Source organism: Leishmania donovani, chromosome 25 (genome assembly GCF_000227135.1).
Source record: "Leishmania donovani BPK282A1 complete genome, chromosome 25".
Taxonomy (NCBI): domain Eukaryota; phylum Euglenozoa; class Kinetoplastea; order Trypanosomatida; family Trypanosomatidae; genus Leishmania; species Leishmania donovani.
Genome location: NC_018252.1, coordinates 540,882 through 552,629, shown reverse-complemented (window position 1 = coordinate 552,629; position 11,748 = coordinate 540,882). Strand labels below are relative to the sequence as shown.

At 59.0% G+C, this 11,748-nt stretch overlaps 4 protein-coding genes across 4 annotated transcripts; all 4 read left to right on the top strand.

The window, feature by feature from the left end:
• Window positions 1–746: 746 nt before the first annotated feature.
• On the top strand, window positions 747–2,210 carry LDBPK_251470 (hypothetical protein, conserved; the record flags this gene model as incomplete). The annotated part of the gene is made up of 1 exon (XM_003861429.1): window positions 747–2,210. The coding sequence occupies one exon, from the start codon at window positions 747–749 to the stop codon at window positions 2,208–2,210; it is 1,464 nt and encodes a 487-aa protein (XP_003861477.1).
• Window positions 2,211–3,711: 1,501 nt separating this feature from the next.
• Window positions 3,712–4,362, top strand: LDBPK_251460 (GTP-binding protein, putative; the record flags this gene model as incomplete). Its single annotated transcript, XM_003861428.1, has 1 exon — window positions 3,712–4,362. One exon carries the CDS (start codon window positions 3,712–3,714, stop codon window positions 4,360–4,362), a length of 651 nt encoding a protein of 216 aa, XP_003861476.1.
• Window positions 4,363–6,406: 2,044 nt separating this feature from the next.
• LDBPK_251450 (DNA polymerase delta subunit 2, putative) lies at window positions 6,407–8,179 on the top strand (the record flags this gene model as incomplete). The annotated part of the gene is made up of 1 exon (XM_003861427.1): window positions 6,407–8,179. The coding sequence occupies one exon, from the start codon at window positions 6,407–6,409 to the stop codon at window positions 8,177–8,179; it is 1,773 nt and encodes a 590-aa protein (XP_003861475.1).
• A 1,303-nt stretch (window positions 8,180–9,482) lies between these two features.
• Window positions 9,483–10,670, top strand: LDBPK_251440 (hypothetical protein, conserved; the record flags this gene model as incomplete). The annotated part of the gene is made up of 1 exon (XM_003861426.1): window positions 9,483–10,670. One exon carries the CDS (start codon window positions 9,483–9,485, stop codon window positions 10,668–10,670), a length of 1,188 nt encoding a protein of 395 aa, XP_003861474.1.
• Between the last annotated feature and the right edge of the window lie 1,078 nt (window positions 10,671–11,748).

Genomic DNA, 11,748 nt, shown 5'->3' with positions numbered 1-11,748 from the left:
TGGTTTCTCACGCATTCCCCCGCTTGCACGCACGCACGAGTATGCACATACCACAAGAACACACTGGACGTCAATGCTGTGCATACACAAATCGTGTCGACTCCTCCATTTCTCTTTTCTTGATCACACACTCATGGTGCGCATGACTGTGTGCTCTCGCGTGCGCGTGTCTGTGTGCCGCATGCTGAACCATCGTCCAATACTGAAGTGAAACCTGCACGGAGGAAAGCGAAACTTTTCTCCCCCTCCCCGGAAAAGAAAGAAGGTTGCACCGCTAACGACATTTAACGTCTCGGCTCTTGCGGTGATGGTGGGCCAGCTGTGCCCTCGCCGCACTTGGACTCTCTTTGCAGTTGCACGTGATAGTAAGCGTGCCGTGTCGAGGTGCGGTGCATCGGCCCATTCGCTTCTGATGACTCGTCGCATGTCTTTTCGCTCGCTAACGACGTTCATTCCCCCCTCTCCTTCTCTCCGTCTCTCTCGTCCACCTCTACGAGCGCTACTCCTCGCTCGCGCCCGCGTTGATGTGTGTGCGTGTGTGCTTGAGCGAGGTGCGTGCTGCCTGTCTGAGCGTGTGCGCAGAAGCCTTCCCTGTGCGGCAGCCCCATCGTGACTGAGCGACCCGTGCAACCGCTAATAGACTGTACTCTCACCTCACTTCTTTTCTTTTGCGCCTTTGCCAAGCGCGTCTGTGTGTCTGTCTGTGTGTGCGTGTGTGGAGGAGGAGCAGGAGGAGGGGGAGGGCAATGTCCTTTCGTGAGTTGCGCTCTTTTTCGGAGACAATGCGTCTCCTCGGCTATCCACAGCTGATAAGCATGGAGTCATTCCGCGAGCCGAATGTAGAGCTGGTCGCCGACTGTATTCACTGGCTTATCACCCGCTATGAGCCATCTGCGGAGGTGACGTTCAACATTGAGCGGGAGCATAACCGCGTGACGTTCTTCAAGCAGGTGTGTGAGGTCGCCCTCGCCAAGGGGAGAATCAAGCTCAACGTGAAGAAGCTCTACCAGGCGGACGGGCACGCCGTGCAGGAGATGCTGAAGCTCGCGAATGTGCTGAAGAAGGCGATGAAGGCGACGGACACCGAGGAGCCCGACTTCACCGCACTGCAGCAGATGGCGGCGCAGAAGAACGTGAGCGACGCCAAGGCGGTGCAGCAACTGTGCAGCGAACTGACGGCGGACGGCAGCAGTCTCTTCTTCTTGGTCGAGGGAGAGCTGAACTCGCGCGGTGACCGCCAGCGCATCTTGTCTCGCGCCACCGAGGTCGGCGAGTTCGAGCGTCGTCTGCGGGAGCTGCTCACCAACGTCACCCAGGAGGTGGACCAGTATCAGCAAAGCATCGTCAACCTCAGCGCGGACGAGAGCAACTTGGAGCAAAAGATCGAGAACAAGAAGGCACACCTAGAGCGCGCCCAAAAGCAGTACAAAAGCGCAATGGCCACTAACCCCGCCTTCCTCAAAGAGTACGAGAACCACGAGAAGAAGCTGCATGCACAATTCGTCGACTATCTCGAGCAGTACCGCAACTTGGAGTTTCTGGAGCACCAGATCGCCAAGTACAACGCCAAAGAGGATGCCATGCTCGAGGAGCAGGAGACAAAGCTGAAGGTGATGCGGGAGCGGCTGCGCAAGGAGGAGCTGAAGAACATCCGGGCGGACAGCATGGCGCGCCGTCCGAGTGGACGTCGCGGCGGCGGTGGCGGGAGCCTGACGCCGGCGATGAGCGATGACGAAGACGATGGGTACGAAAACGCCCCGCGCGTGAATGGCGGGGTGCGCATCCGCAACGCCGCCGAAGAGGATAGCAGCGGCGACGAGTCCACCTCGGGTGATGAAGGGAGCGACACCGACGACAGCAGGCCGCGTCAGCAGCGCGGTCAAAAGCAACAGCAGCGGCGGCGACCGCAGAACGCCATTGGCCACAGCCGCGGTCCACTCGTTCGCGACGGCGCCGTGAACAGCGATGAGGACAACCACGATGAGGAGGACGAATCGCTTGTGAACCAGATGCGTCGGCCGCGAGTGGCGACAGGCGCGCGGCCGCCTGCCGCGGGAGGCGAGCGTTCGCGGCTTCTCGCCAACAATCCTGCCGAAAGCGACTCTTCCTCCGAACCAGACAGCAGTGAGTTGTCCACCTCGACGAGTAGCGGCGAGTTTAGCAGTGACGACTCCAGCGACTACAGCGGATCTGATGACAGTGACATTTAGGTGTATACTGCAGCTGCGGCGCTTTTGCGATCACCTGTGCACTCGTAGGAACGCGCCAGAGCGGACGCTCACTGTGGGCAGTCACACCTCGCTAATCAGGGCTGCTTGTGTGTGTGTTTGTATGTGCTAGATGGATGAGCTCTGCACAGCTTCCAGCGCTGTGTGTGTTGGAGGATGCGAGTACAGCATGTGCTTGTATGTGTAGGCCTGTCGCTGTGTGTGCGTGCTGCGCGCCCTGCTTGATGGATGGTGTGCGCTGCGTCTTCTCCTTTACTTGCTGATGCTGCGTATTTTCAAGCTACGGGCCCTTGTATTCCTCGCTCTGATGCGCATATCATCTCTCTCTCTCTCTGCAGCTGCCTCTTTGCGCCGACGCGGGCAGGTGACAGGAGAGAGACGGTAGCGATAAGCTCACGAGGTGATGGAAGATCAAGGCACGCTGCCACCACGCCCCGCTTTTCCCTCTTGCTCCATGCGTGATCAAGCAACAGCACAAGCATGGCGCATGCAGTGTTGACTGATGTTCTATAGACGGAGATCATTGTGCTCTTCCTCCCCGTTCTTTTTTTTAGGTTTTCAGGTTCGGGTCCTCTCCAGCTCTCTCGTATGATGGCACACGCATACGCAAACACACACAGACATACACACACACATGCTGTGGACACGGCCCCTCCTTCTCTTCTTTGGGCCCCATTCCACTTCCCTCCCCTTCTCCCAAACCCCCTCTCACGCACGAATGCACTCGAGTGCTCCTGCCAGTCTGCTTCGGTGTTTGAATGTGTGCGTGTGTGTGCGTATGTGTGTGCATATGTGTGATATTTCCGCCCTTCCTCCTTTCCTGAACATTGAAAGTGAAGAAACGAGAGCAAAGGTGGCTTTGGGGGGAGGGCGACACGCTCCAACGCGCATGTCCACCTGCCCTCTCTCCTGTCCTCTTACTTCTCCCTCTCCACCCATGCGACACAGAGAAGAAAAAGCACAGGAAACCGTAGATGCTGCTTTTTGTTCACTTGATCTCCTAGGGGAAGATGTAGTGTCAGCACCGATCCTCCTCCCCACCCCCATTCCCTGATGGTGGTGGTGTACGCCAAATGCGGGCACGTTGATTGAAGGTGCGTGTGTGTATGTGCGAGCCACATCCCCCCCTCCTCTCTATCGACCCCTTCCCTCTGTTTGTTTTCTGTGAGTCCCCCGGAATATCCTTCTCACCTCTCGAACTCTCTGCACACACTTGTGTTTGTGCCGTTGCGCGCGTGTGCGTCCTCTATTTCACCATACGTCCTTCTCTTGGCCCTCACTCCCTGTCTCCCTCTCCCCCCTCCTACTGCTCGGGCGCCGTCGATAGAAGAGTCTGCCATACAAAACTAAGTCTATCCTCCCTCGCGGAATCCGCCCACGTTGTCCCTGTAACAAACGCTCTCTTTTGTTTCCTGTTTGGGGTCGGCATTTTTATAGATAGCTTCTACCTGCTTCTTTCCTCTTTCCGCACGATTTGTCCATCATGCAACAGGCACCCTCGGACTGCGTTGCCAGCTTCAAGCTGATCTTGGTCGGCGACGGTGGCACGGGTAAGACGACTTTCGTGAAGCGTCACCTGACCGGCGAGTTCGAGAAGCGCTACGTCGCCACCGTTGGTGTCGATGTGCACCCGCTGACCTTCCACACGAACCGTGGCAAGATCTGCTTCAACTGCTGGGATACTGCCGGCCAGGAGAAGTTCGGTGGTCTGCGCGATGGCTACTACGTGGAAGGCCAGTGCGCCATCATTATGTTTGATGTCACGAGCCGCAACACGTACAAGAACGTGCCGAACTGGTACCGCGACATCACGCGCGTGTGCGACAACATTCCCATCGTCTTGGTAGGCAACAAGGTAGACTGCGCGGACCGTCAGGTGAAGGCGAAGATGATCACCTTCCACCGCAAGAAGGGGCTGCAGTACTACGATATCTCGGCCAAGTCCAACTACAACTTTGAGAAACCGTTCGTGTGGCTGGCGAAGAAGCTGGCCAACGATCCTGAGCTGATGCTGGTGGAGGTGCCGATGCTGGACACAGATGTGGTTGCTCTTACGGCAGAGCAGGTGGCCGCGCTGGAGGCGGAGCAGCAGGCCATGGCGAACGCGCCGCTGCCCATGGGCGATGACGAGTGAGACCCGGCCGCTGTCGTTCTTTGTCCTCCCCTCCTCTTAGCGTGCATGCGCGCCTTGCTCACTCGCGCGCGCTTTCTCTTCGCTCTCTCTAATGGATTTTGCTCGTCAGCGCTCAAACTTCCTGCGCATGTGTTGAACGGCCTCTCTGTCTGTCTGTCTTTTTTTTTGTGTCTGTGTTTCTTTCTTTTTTTTTGTTTGCCCGTCCGAAGCCGCCCCTGCCCCCCTCCTCCAACAACGACAGAGACCGGAACAACAACAAAGGAAAAAGAGACGGAGGCGAAGTGAGAAGCGAAACGCGGGCACACACGCGCATGGAAAGTGCATGCAACGGAGACGAAAAAGGGAGGACGAGCAAGACACGCACGCACACGTTTTTTTCTTGGCAGGAAGTGATGCTCATGCCCCCTTCTGTCTCTGTCTGTCTCCTTTTTAGTGGTGGTGGGGGTTCTGTGTCACTTGTGCTTTTTATTTTCTTCTATGCGTTTGTGGCGGCGTGGGCGCGTGTGCGTGTCTCTTTTTCGCGCTGTGCTCATATATATATGCGCTCTAAGGGAACTCAGGCCACCTACATGTGTATGTGTGTGTTCTGGATCGTGAATGAGCTTCATGGTGCGGCCCCTTCGAAGTTTGTGGCAGCTCAACACAGTGCGAGAAGAGAGGAGCGGCTCGACCTTTTTTTTCTCCTCACGCACAACCTCCCTAGGTTGTTGCCTTCGCGTGGTGGAACTCACGCTCAACTGCGGCGCTCCCTCTTGCGCATCGTGTTGCTGCTCTTTCGAAGGCGAATGCATACGCGTCGGCTACTCGAAATACGATCAGAGCGAAGATGCAGAGAAGGTTTGTAAGTGGAAGAGTATAAGACTGTGTAGGAGGCAGGCGACACGGATAGGTAAGGCTTGGTCATTCCCCCCTTTCCAAGTATCTCTACTAAAACCGCCGCTGATGCCCCCCCCCCATCCCTATGACGCACCGGGTCATAGGACTCTACATGATCGCCCACACTCGCATCTGCACCGACGTGCACGTGGAGCCTGACAGATAACAGATAAGGTGAAAGAAACAAAGGAATATTTAAAAAATGGCAACACAAAGGACCAAAAAAAACTAGAAGAGAAACGGCCTGCACATTTCACGCTGGCAAGATGTGGAGGGGGAGGGCAAGTCGGTGGCGTCGCTCGATGCATCGCGTATCTTCTCCAGCAGCTGCTCTTGCCATTGCTCATTTTTTTTTCTGGTTTTGATCGAAGGCGCGAGCACGAGTGGGAGTCTCTGCACTCTGCGCACGCGAGGGTTCTCTCTTTTATGCCGCGGCACGTCGTCACCTGAAGCGGCGCATCTGGAACCCCCTCTCCCCACCTGCTTCCCACCTCGCGTGGCACCCCTCCTTAAATCGGTCTGACTGTGTGGTGCCTCTTGTGCACGAGTGGGAGTGCGAGCGCGTCAAAAGGAAACGAAGCCCACACGCAGAGCCCTGGCCTGACTTGGCGAGGAGGAGGAGAGGAGGGGAGGGGGGGCACAGCGACGCGGGGCGTGTTTGCGTGCCCGCTTGCCGACTCTCGCTTTACCCCTCCTCGCTTGATGCAGTGAGGGACAGATCGCTGCAAGAGTAACCTTCATGCCTTCTCTACCGGTTTGCATCTCAAGCATCGGCTCTGAGCTACTCTGAATCTCTCTTTCTCACGCACGCACACACGCACACTCTCTAAATCTGTATGGCCCTCTCTTTCTCCCTTGTTTCGTAAACGCTACGCACCGCCATCAAGCATGACACACCACTAACTGGGAGCGGCCGCTACGTTGACGGATCAAACTCGAAAAGCGATTGGTATACGGGAGCGATTCGAAGCGGTCTAAAAGAGCGCATGTAGTCCCCCTCAGCTCTCGCTCGCACGACCATCCCCTCTCCTCCCCCCCAGCAACACACACACACACACACACACATACACATAGGCCACAGGGAGAACGATAGACGCGTACACGGGGCTGCACGCACACATAGAACACACTGCAATAGAAAGCACTGGCGAGAGGAAGAGTGTCAGTTATGATCAGTAACGGCTCTGCTGCTGCGGCTGTCGAGACACGCAGCGCGTGCCCCATTACACGTACCCATCAGCGCTTTCTTCTTCGTTCTCTGGAGTTCACGCAGCAGTATGCACCCATGTACCGATGCCGAATGGGGGCGCAATACACGTCTGCTCTGCATGCCATCCAGCGCATTGTGCGGGAGGACCCGATGTATGGTCCAGAGGCCGGGGCCATGAAGCCCCGGCGCGTGCTTGAGCTGCAACCGGGCATGCCAGCTGTGTGCGTCGGCATTGTGTACAAGAACATGAAGCTGCTGCCCCGCTTCCTTGATGAGTATCAGAGTGAGCTCGTCCGCATTGACGCTGGCGATGATAACGATGAGGAGAGCGGCGTCGTGGAGGCCGCGCCTCCCGAGAGATCTGAGGATGCTGCAGCCGCTGCAATGCGCCTCGGCAATGAGGCCGAAGAAGATGCGAGCAACGACGGGCAAACGCTTGCCGCCGCCGATGAGCACTACAGCGTGTGCAACAGCGCCGATGAGCTGATGTTGGAGGACAGCAGCGGCCGTGTCCTGCTGCAAGGACTCGATGCCGAGCGCTTCTGCACCGGGGTTGTGCTGGGCGTCTACGGTACCCTGCTCCCCAATGGCAGCATTAAGGTGCTTCGCTACGCCTTCAGCGGGGACTTGCGCTTCACGTTTGTCCCACGTCCGTTGATTCGCGCCGCAAGCCCGTGCTACATCGCGTTTGTGAGCGGACTGAGCATCAACATCCCACGTGGCAGTAGCAAGGAGGAGCAGGCCGCGGCGACTCGCGCGCGCGCCTCGCTGGAGCTGTTGGTGGAGTTCCTATGCGGCAACACGGGCAACGCCTCCTTGCGAGCCAAGGCGAAGTGCGTCTCGCGACTGGTGATCGGAGGTGACAGTATTGCCCCCACTGACGAGCTGAAGCTCAAGAAGAAGGTGAAGCTCGACCCGTCTGACCACGTGCGGCTGAACGATGACAAGGCACAAGCTAGCACGGTCACCTCCGCCGCGTTAATGCGGCAGCTGGACACGCTGCTGGAGCGCGTTGTGCGCACCGTGGAGGTGGAGCTGATGCCGGGCGCCAACGACATGTCCGATGCGTTTCAGCCGCAGCAGCCGCTGCATCCCTTGCTGCTCCCCAAAGCTGGCAAGCACTCCACCCTGCGACTCGTCTCGAATCCGTTCTGCTTCACTGCACAGCCGCCCGCCGCGGCCACCGCCGAGTTGGAGGTGAGGAGCGAGGAGCGCGTGGGGTCAGAGGCGAAGAAACACAAGGTCGAGGTAGCCGACGGTGTCAACTTCTTCGTGACGTCCGGGCAGAACATAAACGACGTGGCCCGCGAGTCACGCTTCCCGACGCGGCTGGACACCATGTGCATGGTGGTGGTGTCTGGCTGCGCCTGCCCGACAGCTCCCAACACGCTCTTCAGCTACCCTTTCTGCAACCACGACCCTTTCCTGTTCCAGCACACGCCGCATTGCGTCGTGGCTTGCGATCAGCCGCAGTTCGAGACGCGCTACGCAACGCTGGAGGAGCTGCACGAAGAGACTCACCGCAGCTTCACGGGTCCAGCTTCGCTATCAGTGCAATCGAAGGAGAAGCTGAGCGCCGCGTCTAAGGATGAGGAGAATAAGGCTGTCCCTGCAGAGGCTGGCGTGCGCCTGATCTGCGTGCCGTCCTTTGCCCGCTCTGGGGCGCTGGTGCTGGTGGACGTGAACTCACCAACGCTGGAGACGAGTGTCGTGACCTTCTCGGTGCCGTGAGATGAGGAGGGAGTGTGGGAGACGGCGGCAGGTGCGCGGTGTTTCTGTGCCGTTTGGGCCTTGCATGTGTGCGGTGCTGAGGCCTTGCATGATGGCGTCAGTGCTGAGTTATAGATCGTCAGAACGCTCGCACAAGCAGGGCGGCATAGTGGCGAGCAGCAACGATACTGAGGGGCTCCGCTTTGTGCGGAGGGCGTCTGCGTACCGAGTGCACAAGGCCTGCACAGCCATTGCGACGCAACCGCCGCTGTCATCGCTGCTTTCTCTCCATGGGGAGGGGTTTCGTTGCGTATGACGGGGAGGAGGAGTGCTGTTTGGGAGGAGCGGTAGACTATGGAATTCGTGACGGCGGTGCTAGTGCTGCCCGTCCTTCTCTGCTCACTACCTCCTTCCCTGCCGTGCGCACATAGGTGGGTATGCACGTGATGGAACTGAAGAACACCAACGAGAAAAGGAAAAAGGACACCCCGCTGAGCTCTCTCTCTCCCCCTTGCTCTTTGCGTGTGCGTAGGTGCGCCGCTTCTCCCCCGTGCTCAGTATCATATGCTGTGTCTCCCGCCACTCTGCCAACTCACCATCAACGTCAGCGCGACATGGCAACCCACGATGTGTGTGTGTGTGTGTGGTGTGTACGGTGTGCCGACGATCCTCTTTTCGCTTCCAATGAGGAGGAGAGGGTGAGGCATCTCTTTCACCTGCTCACCTTCTTCAGCGCGCTGACTGCTCCTCTGCGGGCCCTGCTCTTCTCACTGTCCCCTCTCTGCTTGCCTTTCTATTGACTGCCGCCTCTCGCTTCATTCGCATGCACACACACACACACACACACACACACACACACGCACAGACAGACAGACAGACGCATATACATACACACGTGCACGTATACGTCCATCATCCTCGGGGAGTCTGTGAGACGTCACAGACACCACCACCACCGTCGCCAGCAGAGGTGAGTGCGCCTACGCTTCTTGCTGCTCCTTTGCCGCGGTGGACGTCTCGGCTCATCTCGCTCGCCTCATCCGACGCACACAGAGGCAAGTGTGCGTCTGCGTGTGTGGTTGTGTATGCTGTCAGAGAGAAGACAAGCGGAAGTTGTTCTCGTGTATGTTTTCTCTCCCTCCCCCGAGTGGTTCTCGAGCATCTCACCAGCAGTCCTACCCCCTTCCCTCGGTGCGTGGCTCTCCAGTAGTCCCTCCCCCCGCCCCTCCCCCCTCAGCAGGTGCGTGCGGTTCTCTTCTTTCGTCTCTTCTCTACCACCGGCGAGCGTCGCACAGCACACAACCAGCTCGATCGGCAGGGGACGATGGAGAACGAGGAGGCGCTCCCGACGATCGTCACTCCGGGCCCGGAGCTGCGGGAGAAGGTGGATGCCTTCGCCGCGCGCCTCAGCGCCTTGGATCGGCGCAAGGCGGATGAGATGGTGGCTAAGCTGCTCGCCTCGAGCAAGCGTAATCAGTTCCTTTTCGTGGACACGTCGCACATATTTTACCCCTACTTTCTTAGCAAGCTGACGGAGTTTCGCCAGCACCCGGAGCTGCGGCCGCAGAAGCCGGGTGAGCACAAGGACAGAGACGGCGCGGCAGGCAGCGATAAGGGGGCGGCGACGATGACGAAGGTTGGCACCATCACTCGCACGATGGGCGGTACCGCCGGCGCCAAGAGCGACCCGCAGCGCGAGGAGCTGCTGCGTCAGACCGAGGCAGAGGCTCGTCGATACCTCGAGGATCCGTTTCCGAACCACTACTCTTTGGATCGGAAGGCCGGCACCGTGGATGTGACGGCCCTGCTGATGGACGTGCTGTCGACGACAGCTCAATACACCGCCAAGTACGGCGACAGGTTCCTCGCTGCCGTACAGAGCAAGCAGCGACACAACCCCATGTTCCACTTTCTCCACGAGGACGACGTGCGACACGACATGTTCCGCAAGCTCGTCGAGTCCTACCGTCGCATCTTGGCCTTTGATGAGGAGGAGACGGAGACGCGGCTGGAGAACTTGGAGTCGCAGTCGTACCTACTGGGCACAGTATGCGAGGAGAAGAAGAAGTATGCCAAGGCTGCCCTGGCTCGCCGACGAGCCGCGCTGCTGACGGATGAGGAGCTGCGCGGGCGTCTGCAGTGGACGCTTTTCTCGGTGGTCAAGACATTTCGGTTGAGCGACTTGCAGCTGGATGGGCCGGTGCCCGAGACAGCAGCGTCGAAGCAGCACGCAGCCCAGGCAGCGAATGCGAATTTCATTTCACCTGCGCTCACCTCGACGTCCAAGCCGTGTGCAACGGGAGCGGAGGCTCCTCCATCTGTGCCCCCTGCTGCTGCTGCAAGCGGCGGGCTAACCACTGCCCGTGCCAATACCCTGCTGCACCCTCCTGGTGTGGCATCGCCGTCGTTTGCACCGGTGTATATGAGCTCCACCCTGGTGAAGGGCACCGGGAGCAACGGAAAGCGACCGCGAGAGCGAGGCGGGCCGAGGGAGGCTCAGGGACAAAGTTGAGTGCTGTCTCCCTCGCCGCATCTCCTCTCGTCGAAGAGAGGGTGAGGGGATGGGGACATGACGGGATAGAGGGAGAGAGTACGCGCGTGCCTGCGCCGCTTGTCGAGTTGTCATATGGAGTAAGTGAGTGTCTGTGCGCGTGAGTCTGGAGCTTCCTGTCCCACTCTGGTCTTGAAACACTAAAAAACACACACGCATACACACACATAGGCAAAAGGAAGGACACCCTCACTGTGGCATCCGAAGGTACAGCGCACCCTTTTCCCTCCCGGTGCGAGCGTGCGTCGCCTTTACCTATTTTCCTCACACCATCCAGCGTGCTGATGAAAAGGTTGGGGCCGCCTCCGGGCGTGGTACATCATGGCCGCGTGCACCCCCCTCCATCCTCTCTGCGGGGAAGCCAGGCAGCTCCTCTCCCTATCCCTGTCAGTGCCGGACCACCCCTCGTGGTGCCAGGGTCAGGTACCTACGACGTAGCGAAGTCAGAGCGATTTATCGCTACGGGTGTCGGCGGTCATGTCCTGGATGGCGCTGCGTGGGGGAGGCGTGCAGCTGTGAACGTGTTTGTGCGAACCATATGATGGGCAGTATGCCGCCCTGACCCGAACGTATCTCACCCGGCCCTCACCGCGCCCTGGCTCGGGGAGCCCGAGGCGCCCGGAGGGATGCGCGACGTGGCGACCGGGCACAAGGCGAGCGGCCGTGAGGGGCGCCCTTGCGGGGCGGGGAGGGCGGGTAGAGGGTCTGGGGCGGAGGCCGCGCTTCGCTGACTGGGTCGGCGCATTTCTGCAGCGGCGCGTGTCTACGGCTGCTTGGCGCCACGCGGTGTGGGGGCCTGTGGCTGGGCCGGGTGGGAGGGAGGAAGGGGCGTTGTTACCATGCTGTATGGCAGAGAAAGGGACACGTTGGACAGACAAAAAGTCGATGCAAACAGGGGAGCGCGTGCCGGCGTGCCTGCGGCTGTCGCGGATCCGGTGAAAGGGGGGGGGGGGGGCGCTCTAACGAGTGTTCGCGGGCTCACTTCCTTCTCTCCTTTTGCTGTTTTCTTTTGCGCGTTCTAGTTGGCCTGCCATTTCTT